Here is a 14930-nt window from a genome sequence, read left to right on the forward strand (position 1 = left end):
CAGACCAGGGAACACATTGCAAGGAGGGGAAGGGTGGCAGGGGCACAGCGCTATACTGGGGCAAACAGGATCTGCACAGCACCTTTAAACCCTGCCAGTGAATTCATGCTACTGTGCCCTTACAAATGCCGGTGACACACAACAAACACACATGTACCTACCCCCTTCCGGCTGCTGCATCGCCTGTAAGCGCCTCTCCAGGTCTGGAAAGACCACCGGCAGCACACGCCTGTGGAGGTGGCTCAGACGGCGGCGGCCGCGGTTCTTGTGGCTCTCAGGTGAGTCCCCCAGCAGGAGCCGTGCAATCCTCCGCGTCCAGCACCGGATATCCTGCCAGCGTTTCCTCACCTGGGGCAGGCTCCGCCTCCGACCATCCACACCCCTCACGGCACTGACGGCGGTCAGCCAGATCTGCTCCTTGGCAGTGGCGCCTACCTGTGAGGAGGAACAAGTGACACCACATCAATACACCAGCCACATGTCACAGAGAGACATATGGGTACAAATTAGCTGGTTACAACAAGGCATGTCATGCAGCCAACGCATTGCACCTTTGTCATAGGGACATCATCCCCTGGTGAGGGAAAAAGCAGTACGTGCCACAGTGGGTACACAGGTGGAATGATGGCAATGTCACAATCAATGATCAAGGCTCACACTGTGCATCACACCCACCCCTCCTGTCTCAGGGCACTGCTGTGAGTGATAGGCCCCCACCCCTCCTGTCTCAGGGCACTGCTGGGAGTGATAGGCCCCCACCCCTCCTGTCTCAGGGCACTGCTGGGAGTGATAGGCCCCCACCCCTCCTGTCTCAGGGCACTGCTGGGAGTGATAGGCCCCCACCCCTCCTGTCTCAGGGCACTGCTGGGAGTGATAGGCCCCCACCCCTCCTGTCTCAGGGCACTGCTGGGAGACATCAGGCACCCCCCCCTGGGACCCCCCCGACAGTACATGGCATGTGTGTTACACCTGGACGCAATGGCAGAAGTCACAGTCACAACATAGGGACAGTCTGTGGCAGTGGCCTATGCACTCACCTGATACCCTGGTCGCCCATACAGCATGGAGTACTGTGGGAGGATCACATCCAGCAGAGCCATGTTCTCCTCCAGGGTGAATGGCTGTGTCCTCTCCACAGCCCTTGACATGGTTCCAGGGAATCAGTAGCAGCAGCTGGGTCGACGAATGCAAAGATGTGCAGGCAAGTGCTCCCTCATGGGACCTGGCTGCCTTATATGTGCCCTTCTGCCCAGTCTCATGCACAGGAGTACAGAGTGATTGGTCACTCACATTTGCATCCTATGTTTCCACCAATCCCTTCAAACCTAGCAGTCTGTGGGTTCTCTATCGGTTTCATTCTCCTGCATGATGTCAGCCCCACAAACACATTGCAACAAAGTAGAAGAATTCCAACTGACTTCTGCTGTGCACCTTCCAGAACAATTTCGAATTTTGAACTTGGTCTCCATGACAACCAGCATGCATGTAGGCCTTAATACTTGTCCCCTATGTAATTTGGAGCATCACACACAGGTACGATGCGTTTCGGGGCCCTAGGGCACCCCAAATGCATGGCAACGGCCCGTACATGCATGCCTACGCTCTCCATCACTATGGGTCTGCACGCGTATGCGTACCCGTAGTGTTACGGACCGTACACACGCATGTACGCTCTCTATCACTATGGGTCTGCACGCGTATGCGTACCCGTAGTGTTACGGACCGTACACACGCATGTACGCTCTCTATCACTATGGGTCTGCACGCGTATGCGTACCCGTAGTGTTACGGACCGTACACACGCATGTACGCTCTATATCACTATGGGTCTGCACGCGTATGCGTACTCCTAGTGATAGTGAGCGTACATGCGAGTGTACGGTCCGTACCACTACGGGTACGCATACGCGTGCAGACCCATAGTGATAGAGAGCGTACATGCGTGTGTACGGTCCGTACCACTACGGGTACGCATACGCGTGCAGACCCATAGTGATAGGGCCGTACACACGCATCTACGCTCACTATCACTATGGGTCTGCACGCGTATGCGTACCCGTAGTGGTACGGACCGTACACACGCATGTACGCTCACTATCACTATGGGTCTGCACGCGTATGCGTACCCGTAGTGTTACGGACCGTACACACGCATGTACGCTCTATATCACTATGGGTCTGCACGCGTATGCGTACTCCTAGTGATAGTGAGCGTACATGCGAGTGTACGGTCCGTACCACTACGGGTACGCATACGCGTGCAGACCCATAGTGATAGAGAGCGTACATGCGTGTGTACGGTCCGTACCACTACGGGTACTCATACGCGTGCAGACCCATAGTGATAGGGCCGTACACACGCATCTACGCTCACTATCACTATGGGTCTGCACGCGTATGCGTACCCGTAGTGGTACGGACCGTACACACGCATGTACGCTCACTATCACTATGGGTCTGCACGCGTATGCGTACCCGTAGTGGTACGGACCGTACACACGCATGTACGCTCTCTATCACTATGGGTCTGCACGCGTATGCGTACCCGTAGTGGTACGGACCGTACACACGCATGTACGCTCACTATCACTATGGGTCTGCACGCGTATGCGTACCCGTAGTGGTACGGACCGTAAAAATGCCTGTACGCTCGCCATCACGATGGGTACACATACGGCAGCACTCCCACAGTGATTTGGAAACATGCACAGGCCCTCTCAGCAGCAGTACGGCGGTTTTTACACATCACTGTGGTGATAGGCGACACACATGTAGGAATAGGGCGGACATACTTGTCCATGGATGGACATACTTGTCCAGGAATGGACATCAAGGCATCGTCTGTGCATTACTACATGTGTGGGGCACAGGTGTCACAGGCTGTGATGTGGAACATGCCTCCTGAGTGGAGAAGGCACCAGATGTATGATGAGATGTGTACATGTGTACTGTGTGAGGGTGCAATGTGTGCCAGGCATGCCCTTGACTCCTTTGACATGTGTGCATGTGGGACTGCGCACTTGGGGTGAGCGTCACTGGCATGGCACGGACACCAACACACGGAAGTGTCCCATGATGCCCGGTACAGGGGTCATGACACATGACTTGTCACTACCCACAGTGCACAATGTGACTATGTCATATATGTGTCCGGGATTTACATCAGGTTGATGTTGTAGCACCCTCAAAAGCTGCAGCCGTTGCAGCAACCAACATGTGGCTGTGTGTAGATTGTCATTGCACACTGTTCCCAACACCATGCCACATGTGTTATCGGATGTGAGGTGCACATGTATGCATGGGACACGGAGTAGCGTGACAAGGCCATGTCAGCAAACTCACAAGGAATGTGTGGTGAGTCATGACATGTGCACCTTCATGGCAAGGTGTGTGGGCTGGACTAGTGTAATGTCATGTGACCTGTGGCTCCAGTGTTCCGCTACCAGTCTCTGCAATCGGCATCACACTTCTGCTGATGTGTGGGTGTATGTCACTCCTGTCTTGCGTCGGGCAGTGCACTTGCACTGGGACACAGCTATTTCCATGGCGTGGCATGGGGAGGTTCTCAATCACCGTGTGTAGCTGGGTCTTGGAAGTAGTGTCACCTTGCATCCATACGTGTCCTGGGCATGTAGCACATGCCTGACTCCCTATGTGGCATGTGTGTATTGCCAGATTTACATGTGCTCAGTAGACATGAGTTGTTCTCGTAGTGCACTCACTCTTCCTTGTCACTTCCAAATTACTGCAGAGCGCCTCCTGTTGCCCGAAGAATTCCAGACTTGGCTACCATGCAGGAGAATGACAGGATCCGGCTCTACCGCTTCACCCAACCGTTGATTCTGGAGCTGACGGCGAGACTGGCACCACACCTGCAACCGCAGCACAGGTATCCGACGGCACTGACACCCCAGCTGAAGGTAATGGCTGCCCTACATTTTCTGGCCACGGGTACCTTCCAAAATACCATAGCTCATGTTGGTGGCATGTCCCAGAGCATGTTCAGCGGTGTGCTGCATGATTTCTTGGAGGCCATGTTGAATCACCTGGATGACTTCATCAAGTTCCCAACCCCTGAACAGATGACTGAGGTCAAGCGTGGATTCTATGCCCTGGGAGGGATGCCCCATGTCATTGGGTCCATAGATGGGACACATGTAGGTTTGGTACCACCACACGCACGGGAGGTGGCGTACCGCAATCGGAAGCACTACCACTCCATCAATGCCCTTGTGGTGTGTCTGTCCAATATGGTGATTTCACATGTCTGTGCTCGTTTCCCAGGATCAGCACACGATGCCTACATCATGAGGCGTAGCGGGATGCCTGATATGATGATGCAGCTGCGCAACGAACGGGCATGTGTTGTTGGTGGGTACAGTCTGTCTGTCCTGTATTCTGTATAGCCGACCAGCACGACCGCTACACCAGTTCTAACGATGTCCATGTGCTTCCCATGTAGGGGACGCTGGCTATCCCAACATGCCTTGGCTGCTGACACCTCTCCGCAACCCCATCACGCCGGCCCAGCTCCGCTATAACACCGCCCATGGCCGGACAAGGCGAGTGATAGAGAGGACGTTTGGCATGCTGAAGAGCCGATTCCGGTGCCTCCACAAGACCGGCGGTGCACTCCCTTATGCCCCGGCGAAGGTCTGCAAGATCTTCATGGTCTGCTGCATGCTGCACAACATGGCAGTTGAAAGAGCTGTGCCACTCATCCTGAATCAACATGACGAGGACCATCCACCCGTGGAGGACGAAGGGCTTGGCAATGGGGCTAGTGATGTGGAGGATGTGGAGCCGCAAGAGGACATCCGGACTCGGCTCATACGCGACTGCTTTGCTTAGTGGTGAGTACCAGGGTCTGAGTGTGCACGCATTGGTCCCCGTGTGGCATGCGTTGTGATGTGTGTCTCCACCTGCATGTATGGCACGTGGGTCAGAGGTGTGTGTGGGTGTGTCACTGGAGTGATGGTGGCAGTGATGGTAGTATTTCCCCAGTCATAATTGTGACCTAGCATGTTGTCATCCATACATGTGTCGATTAACTGCACATGCAAGTGGCTGTGCTTTTTGTGGCTGACTTCTTGTGTGTCTCTCTTCCCCAGGTACCTGCGCATGCCGTTTGCTGGTTGCATTGTTGTGGCACTGCTATTCCTCATGGACATGACATCGTGGGCTGACTCAGCGTTACAGGCACGGACACGTTTGGAAGTCTCCATGGGGTAAGGGATGCATCTGGGGTGTATTGGGTGTGGCAGTTGTTCACGATGTGTGCACACTGCCCCGGTCGGGGTTTGGTTCCTCTGCAGACATGTGGCATCCCCATGGGACACGACATGCAGCTGGGTACACCTGAATAGATGGGCTGCCTGGTTGTCAGTCATCAGTGATGGGATAGTGGATTGTGATGATGGCATCAATGTGTGTGACACTGCCCTCGGACACATACGGTTAACATTGTCTTGACATGGCGTGGGACTTCCACATCAGCGGATGTATGGTGTATGGCAGGCTCTCCGTGAGCAGCTGTGGGTGTTTAGCTGTTAGCCGACGCTTGTGTGCCAGTTCCCTGGCTATCACGCATTTGTGCTGCAGAAGGGGGGTGCCAGTGTTGGAGCCACATGTTACTCCACATGATGTGTTCATGTGTACTTCAAGTTGCCTCTGCAATACCAATAACATGACTAATAAAGGTGTCCCTATGCCTCCAAGGTGCCTCTTCTCAGTCAGTGCTGGTGTGTTGGCACGGTGCATCCTGCATGTCTGGCATGGTATTCCCTGATTGTGGCTATGTGTCAATGTGTCGAGTGGCAAGATGCAAGCTGTGTGTGTGTGCTGAGACTGTGTATTGGGCATGATGTCCATGACTGTGTGGGTATTGTGACATGTGCCATCCCCATGCATCCAACGTTGTCCATGACCCCATTCTCTGCATCCACCGGACTCAAGCTTGCAGGACATGGTTCTGCCACCTGTCTACACATACCTGGGTGCCCCCCAGGACACGGGCCAGGATCCCTGACCTCTGCGCATGACTGTTGCTGTACTCAATGTGTCTGTCAGCACGGTTGTTCGGCCACCCCCTCAGCTGGTTCTGACCATCACGGGTGTGTATGGTGCTCCATGTCTGTCTTGCCTAATAAACTGTGACCCATGTGTCCTGTGCCAGACTCAGGCCCCAGGGTGTGGATGGTTGAAGTGAACAGATGACTCAGGCATGTTTAGACTGTACAAGACACATGTTAGGTAATAATGCTACCAGCAGGCATCTACTCTTAATAGTGTGATTTATTATTGGGGGGGGGGGGGGACAAAGTGAGGGGCTTTCCGGGATTAGGGAATCCAAAGTTCAGTAGGGGAGTTGGTGTCCTTGCCATTGGAAATCCTCAGAGTCCATGCCACAGTCTTTGTCAACATTGGTCAGCCAGTGACCAGCAGGGCCATGTGGCAGAGAATGTCTCTTGATGCTGTGATGCTGTTGCTCCAGTGGGCCAGGTGCCAGGCCAGGTGTCCTGGGAGATGGTGATGTAGCAGCCACCCTCACGGTCCTTTCCGTGGACGACCCGGCTTCCTGCGGGGAACCTCAGCAGCAGGCCGTGACGACGTCTGGGATGCTCCGTCGGATGTTTCCTCCTCCTCCTCATGATCCCTCCCTGTGGGTGGTGATGTTCTCCGCCTTCTGGCACAGGGAGGGTCGGCCATGGTGTCGGCCATCCGACGGAGTTCAGCGTGAATCCCCTGGGACGCCGTCACTTGCTCAGCCTGTCTGTCCTCCATCCTCCGTTGGTGTAGCTGTAGACAGGCTATTAGCTCCGCATGTTGCTGGGCCTGCTGGACCTTGATCCCCTCGAGGACGGACACAACCTGGGCCATGCCCGTGGTGTCCTGCCGGTATGAGTCCAGGATGTTACGGACATGGGAAAATACCGGATCCCCAGCCAACTGGTCAGGCTCGCGCCTCCGCCGTCCTCAACTCCCACCACCCCTGCCCACTTGCGTCTGGCCTGCACTTGTGGGAACATCGGGTCTCCGGGACCCCTGAGGGGTGGCATTGGCGTTGTCGCCTGCCTCCTCCTGGGTGCCCGGGACACCGTGTCCCTCCTGGCGAGCCTGGCTGCATTGTGGTGTTGGGGCAGGGATCCTGGGTGTCTCCTGGGATGTGGCAGGAGTGGGGGTGGTGGTTGGCACGGTTGTACCTGACGCAGGTGCTGCAGGTGGTTGGACACCAGAGGGGCCAGGTCGGTCGGGGTCGTCCGCAGAGTGGTGAGAGTGGTCGCTGCCGGTGGGATCGGTCTCCTGCAGATCCGGGTCCTGTGAGTGTTCCCCCCCAACACTTGGGGGGGTGCAGCACGACGTTGACCTGTGTGTGAGAGAGAAAATGTTAATTTTGATCCATGCAACATCCATGTTTCATCCGTTACAAAGTTGGCACATTTCCTCTTGGAATTAGGATCTGTCTTGCATTCCACTCACAGTGCACTTGTGCATGGTTGTGTCCCTTGGCCACCAATTTGGCCCCTTTAACTATGTGTGGCACAGTCTTACTTGCTGCGTCAAGTGTGACTGCAGTCAGCAGTGGAGTGTGCATGTGTGGCGAGCCATGCATTTGCGCCTTCCTTGTAGCACTGTACATGTGCACATGGAGTGGATCCACACACTTATATGATGCAGGTGGCTGTCCTTGTGCTCGTGTACAGGTTGTGACATGGCCCTGCGTTTTGCCATGATGAAGAGGGGGGGTTCTGGCACTGGCCACCCTTGTCTACATGCACGCAGTCCACCTGCTGACGAGCAGACATTCCCACACACCAAAGGACTGATTTGCTCTCCCTGTGTCTCCCTCCTTCTCTGTCCCCCTCTCCCTCCCTCTCTGTCCCCCTCTCCCTCCCTCTGTGTGTCAGCCTCCTCCCTCTGTCCATCTTCCTGTGTCTCCCTCCCTCTCTGTCCCCCTCTCCCTCCCTCTCTGTCCCCCTCTCCCTCCCTCTGTGTGTCAGCCTCCTCCCTCTGTCCGTCTCCCTCCCTCTCAGTCCCCCTCTCCCTCCCTCTGTGTCCCCCTCTCCCTCCCTCTGTGTGTCAGCCTCCTCCCTCTGTCCATCTTCCTGTGTCTCCCTCCCTCTCTGTCCCCCTCTCCCTCCCTCTCTGTCCCCCTCTCCCTCCCTCTGTGTGTCACCCTCCTCCCTCTGTCCGTCTCCCTCCCTCTCAGTCCCCCTCTCCCTCCCTCTGTGTCCCCCTCTCCCTCCCTCTGTGTGTCACCCTCTGTCACCTTGGCCCAGCTTCCTGGGCACACACTGTTAGCAGATCTTTGAGTGGCCCTTGGCCTGTTGATGTGAGTTTGTTTCTGATCTCCAGGCACCCATTTTGTCTGCTGTGTGTCTGTGCGCTGCTGCTGTGGTGGTGTGTGCTGCCACTCTTTCACAATGTTGGCTGTTCATTAGCTGCTGTCATGTGCAAAACAGTGCCTTCACCCCCATGTGTTGATGCAAGGCGTCCGCCATTTGCTGGCAAGTCATTCCTGTGTTGGGACACAGTGTTTGTCTGGCTGTGACCTAGGCCATATGGGCAGAGGGCATTGTTGTCTGCTTTGGAGTCGCACTATGTGATTCTTGGTGCCCAGCCTCCCGCCATCCGGGTTACCGTGTCATGTGTTGTTGTCTTCTGTGGCCTGTGACTTGACATTGTCCAGCTGGGTGCATGGGGCATGGTGGCAGCAGTGGCATGTGCCTGCTCATGGAGTGTGGTTGAGTCATGCGATGGCTTGTGGTGGTTGCGTGCCTGTTATTAATTTTGGTTGTGGTTGCAGTTCCCCCCATGTGAGGTGCGTTGTTTGTGTACTCACCCGGGTCTCGGAGTCCTTCTACTCCTTCAACTGCCTCCACCGGCAGTATGGCCATCACCCTCTCCTCCCAGGGATGGTACTGTACAGGTCTGCGGGAGGGCCCTCCTCCGGTGGCGTTGGCCTGGTCGTGTTCCTCCTGCCTCTTGGCTCTGACCCTCCTCCGCAGATCGTACCACCTGTTCTGGCAATCCTGCTTGGTCCTCCTGGTGTCCGCAACAGCATTCACAGCATCGACGATGGTCTGCCACATGGCTGTTTTGGCTGCCTGGCTGGTGCTTCTGACCAATGTTCCAAAGATCTGTGGCTCGACTCTGAGGATTTGATCAACAAGGACCTCCAACTCTCGGTGACTGAACTTTGGATTCTTGGTAGTGGGCATGGTGAGGGATGTGGGTGGGGATGGTGTGGGTGTGGGGGGTGTGTGGATGTTGGGGGGGGGGTGTGGATGGTTGTGTGTGTGTGTGAATGTGATGAGAGGGTGTTTGTGAGGGTGGTCGTGTGAAGGTGTGCAAGTGTAAGATGTGGTGTTGCTTGTAGTCTGGTTCTGTGGTGTCTGGCAGCAGTGAGTCTGTTGCAAAGGCTCATGGTTTGTGTGTGTGGGCCCTTTTCATTGGTCCATGGGTGGGTGTGGCAGTGTTTGAATTTTGGGTGGGTGTGTTATAAGGAGTGGTGGTGTATTGGGCCTCTGTTTGTTTTTGACAGTTGCAGGTCAGTGATTGTGTTCTTTTAGTGGTTGTTGGCCATGTTTAGTGGCTGTGTGCCTTTCGAATGGTGTATTCTTGTGTTGTTTTGTTTTGTCCTTGTTGTGTACGTGCGTTTTGAGCGTGTGTACGGTGTGTACATGGGCCATTTGGTTGTACGATTATGTCCTTGTGTGTGGCTTTGTACGACTCGTACATGCGGTTGTGATGTTGGGGCATGGGGTGCGCTCCGTACTTAGGAGGTTGTGTTGGGGGTGCGCCAGGAACGTACTGGGGTGTAGGTACACGGGGGTATGACACGTACTGGGGTGGGGGTGGGGCTCGAACGTACTGGGGTGTACATAGACGGTGGTACGACACGTACTGGGGTGGGGGGGTGTACATTGACGGTGGTACGACACGTACAGGGGTGGGGGGGTGTACATTGACAGTGGTACGACACGTACTGGGGTGGGGGTACGACTGGAACGTACTGGGGTGTAGGTACACGGTGGTACGACACGTACTGTGGTGGGGGTACGACTGGAACGTACTGGGGTGTAGGTACACGGTGGTACGACACGTACTGGGGTGGGGGTACGACTGGAACGTACTGGGGTGTACATAGACGGTGGTACGACACGTACAGGGGTGGGGGGGTGTACATTGACGGTGGTACGACACCTACAGGGGTGGGGGGGTGTACATTGACGGTGGTACGACACGTACTGGGGTGGGGGTACGACTGGAACGTACTGGGGTGTAGGTACACGGTGGTACGACACGTACTGGGGTGGGGGTACGACTGGAACGTACTGGGGTGTACATAGACGGTGGTACGACACGTACAGGGGTGGGGGGGTGTACATTGACGGTGGTACGACACGTACAGGGGTGGGGGGGTGTACATTGACGGTGGTACGACACGTACTGGGGTGGGGGTACGACTGGAACGTACTGGGGTGTACATAGACGGTGGTACGACACGTACAGGGGTGGGGGGGTGTACATTGACGGTGGTACGACACGTACAGGGGTGGGGGGTGTACATTGACGGTGGTACGACACGTACTGGGGTGGGGGTACGACTGGAACGTACTGGGGTGTACATAGACGGTGGTACGACACGTACAAGGGTGGGGGGGTGTACATTGACGGTGGTACGACACGTACAGGGGTGGGGGGGTGTACATTGACGGTGGTACGACACGTACTGGGGTGGGGGTACGACTGGAACGTACTGGGGTGTACATAGACGGTGGTACGACACGTACAGGGGTGGGGGGGTGTACATTGACGGTGGTACGACACGTACAGGGGTGGGGGGGTGTACATTGACGGTGGTACGACACGTACTGGGGTGGGGGTACGACTGGAACGTACTGGGGTGTACATAGACGGTGGTACGACACGTACAGGGGTGGGGGGGTGTACATTGACGGTGGTACGACACGTACAGGGGTGGGGGGGTGTACATTGACGGTGGTACGACACGTACTGGGGTGGGGGTACGACTGGAACGTACTGGGGTGTAGGTACACGGGGGTACGACACGTACTGGGGTGGGGGTACGACTGGAACGTACTGGGGTGTAGGTAGACGGGGCTATGACACGTACTGGGGTGGGGGTGTGGCTCGAACGTACTGGGGTGTAGGTACACGGGGGGTACGACACGTACTGGGGTGGGGGTGCGACTGGAACGTACTGGGGTGTACATAGACGGTGGTACGACACGTACAGGGGTGGGGGGGTGTACATTGACGGTGGTACGACACGTACAGGGGTGGGGGGTGTACATTGACGGTGGTACGACACGTACTGGGGTGGGGGTACGACTGGAACGTACTGGGGTGTACATAGACGGTGGTACGACACGTACAGGGGTGGGGAGGTGTACATTGACGGTGGTACGACACGTACAGGGGTGGGGGGGTGTACATTGACGGTGGTACGACACGTACTGGGGTGGGGGTACGACTGGAACGTACTGGGGTGTACATAGACGGTGGTACGACACGTACAGGGGTGGGGGGGTGTACATTGACGGTGGTACGACACGTACAGGGGTGGGGGGGTGTACATTGACGGTGGTACGACACGTACTGGGGTGGGGGTACGACTGGAACGTACTGGGGTGTACATAGACGGTGGTACGACACGTACAGGGGTGGGGGGGTGTACATTGACGGTGGTACGACACGTACAGGGGTGGGGGGTGTACATTGACGGTGGTACGACACGTACTGGGGTGGGGGTACGACTGGAACGTACTGGGGTGTAGGTACACGGGGGGTACGACACGTACTGGGGTGGGGGTACGACTGGAACGTACTGGGGTGTAGGTAGACGGGGCTATGACACGTACTGGGGTGGGGGTGTGGCTCGAACGTACTGGGGTGTAGGAACACGGGGGGTACGACACGTACTGGGGTGGGGGTGCGACTGGAACGTACTGGGGTGTACATAGACGGTGGTACGACACGTACAGGGGTGGGGGGGTGTACATTGACGGTGGTACGACACGTACTGGGGTGGGGGTACGACTGGAACGTACTGGGGTGTACCTAGACGGGTGGGGGTATACATATACGGGGGTACGTGTCGGACGTACGGGGGCTGGGGGGAGTGTTGGGCGCGTATGCGGGCACATGTCTCCATGGTTGCTATAGGTGTTCGGTGCGGACGGTGTTTTTTCCATACGGTTGTAGGCTCGGACGCACGGGATGGATCGTGATTCCTCGGTCGGACTTGGATTTTTACGTTTGTAAGGTAAATCGTCCGAGGACGTGTCGGACACATTTTCCGACCCGAGGACGTGTGGGGAATGATTCCCAGTGCGGTTCGTATGGACTTTTTACCATGCGAATCGTGATTGCCAGTTCGTACGGCACTTGTACGATTCGTACGGTAAAAAGACCCGATACGAGTCGCACGGGGGAATTTTTTACCGGATCGTGATCGGCACCCAAGTGTTTATTTAAACTGAGGAAAGTGGCAAATGCATTCTTGCTTATACATAACTCTATCTTTGAAATTTGCAGACAACTACCTGTAGGTCAGTTCATACGTTTACAAAAACAGTGCATAGATACGGATTCCAGAACAGGCTCCAAAGTAGGTAAAGCATCTCGCAGAAAGCTGTCGCTCAAAAACCTACCTGTATGTATTTTATCTACTTTTGTATTATTCGAGTGCATTGGTTTGTTGATAAAAAGGGATAGGATTGCCTTGCCATTCTGTTCAGTGAACAAGAATATCTGTACAGATCCCACCTTGGAAAAGGAAATATTCTGTAATTCTAGTTCTCAATCATTAACATCTGAAGTTATGAAAATCATTGCCTCCTCCCTATAATGTAGAGTAGGACTCCTAGGTGGACAGGTTTTAAAATGAATTTCTTTGGAGTGATTAGACCTCTGTTTTTGTAGAATAGCAGATTCAGCTTGGGGCCTTAGAGGCCCACAAATAAAGCCTGTAAGACATTATTTGTTAAAAAAAAAAAACAGGAACAAAAATTATCTGAAGTTTTTGTCAAACGTTCACTAAAATGGACTTTCTCAATTGGAAAGAGAAAAAAGATGAGGTTCATTTAGTTGAATGTTAATGTAACTAAGGAAGAACAATTTCGTTTTGTAAAAGTGTTTGGAAATCTCACTCACCGGTTTGAATATTAATTGTTCGTGAATTAATTAACGTTTCCATGTTGGAGATTCAGAGTTACGAGTATGCAAGTATTCCTTACTTACAAGCATGATGGTCTTTGGAAAAAGACCATGAAATGAAAGAACTCGCCCCAACCCAAGAAAAATACATTTGCAACCTATTTATTAATTTTTTGTAAGCGCATCCTACTAATTCTGGACGCCCAAGCTTTCAATCCCGGGAACTCTGAAAGCAGGAACGTCCAAGTCCTAACAAAAATAACATAAGGAACAATTAGCGTGGGCAGTGTGAATACCTGTCATTTGATAAAAAGGACTAGCACAACCTGTCCGCACTTCTTTACAGCCAAAGGTGCGACAAATGAAAATGGAATGTTTAAAATATCAGATTATGTGTAAATAATGCTATTTACAGTGCATTTAGTCATATATAAACCACTTGCAGGGGTCTAAGAGGATTATGATCGTGTTATGATTAGATAGGTGTCCTGGAGAAGCCCCTTGACTGTTTGAGCACTAGACATTACACCAAATGGGAGCATGAAACGAGCATTTTGTTATTTTACTAGTGTAAATCATATGCATGCTTTCCACGTATTGCGGAGTTCACCTTATAAATGAGTCAAATTTACCCTAGCACTTATGATCACTGAAAGCCCTCTTTTAGGTTTATACTAAGTTTATACTTGCATTACTTCTGGCAGTAGTTTAGGTTTCTTAAATTATAGTGGCATACCTCTGTCTCTTAAGCCTTAAAAGTGCTCTCCATTACATGAAGATTTGTTTATATGCTTCTGATCCAGGAAACCAAAAGCGATAACTTTTTTTTAGGACTAAGGACAAATGGGGTCAACATTGGCATACATGTGTTTGAGCTGGGACAATAATTAGGAAATGGCATCTGTTGCAAGTGTAGGTTTGTATCACTCGGTGTAGCAAAGATGAGGAGGGCCCTATTGCAAGCAAGAAAAAGGCTTCTCCTTTCCCCCAGGTTGGATATTCAAAGACACAAAATCAGGATGCTGTAGGCCTCTGTGCCCATGCACCCACTGTACCCATGATAGCCGAGGTCCTCCCTAGACTCAAGGCCAACAATAATATAGCAAGAGTGGTTATCAAGCCACAAGATAAAGTTGACCCACAGAGGTCTACATCTATTTTGATGATTTTGTGAACAAGTCGGAGGTCTGTTCATTAAAGGATAGTTGTGATACCAGGAAGACTATATCAAGGTGAACAGTGTAAATCAACAGACTGAATTTATGATTCTGCTTCAGTATTACTTGTATTGATAATTGTTAAACTGGCAGACATTTTGATTTTTACAAAATTCAAAAGCTATTATCACTTACATTTTCATAGCAACCCGTTGACACTGGGATATCTGACACCTCTTTATTAATCAGCTCAGCAGAACAAGAAAAGGAGAAGCACTTTGCTGAATCAGCTCCAACACTTGGCATTTATGAGGTAGGAAACCGTAGCTCCTATTAACATATGCTGCTTCTTCCGGTGTTGATGCTGTTCTCCTGCATGCGATTTTGTGAAATATGTGCTTTAGACTGTTGCGAAATTACTTTGAAATAAAATGTGAACACTAGGATACAACTTTTGTATTACATTTTTTTATGTTTTAACAGTTGAAAAAAAGGTAAGCAATTGTCACTTTCTGATGTTAGTGTGGGTTCGGAGCAGATGATCACTTAACAATCAACTGAGAGATACTTTTATACTATCTGGAAAGT

The 14930-nt window shown here is 53.0% G+C and overlaps 1 protein-coding gene across 1 annotated transcript in view; it reads left to right on the top strand.

Moving 5' to 3' along the window:
* RAD21L1 (RAD21 cohesin complex component like 1) overlaps positions 1 to 14930 on the top strand; it is a 1288752-nt gene that overhangs the window by 1115650 nt on the left and 158172 nt on the right. The window contains exon 12 of the mRNA XM_085619570.1: positions 14548 to 14655. Coding sequence (XP_085475696.1) covers positions 14548 to 14655 — 108 coding nt within the window. The remainder of the gene's footprint in view (positions 1 to 14547; positions 14656 to 14930) is intronic.

The sequence above is a fragment of the Triturus cristatus genome, chromosome 7 (genome assembly GCF_964204655.1).
Source record: "Triturus cristatus chromosome 7, aTriCri1.1, whole genome shotgun sequence".
In the NCBI taxonomy this organism is placed as follows: domain Eukaryota; kingdom Metazoa; phylum Chordata; class Amphibia; order Caudata; family Salamandridae; genus Triturus; species Triturus cristatus.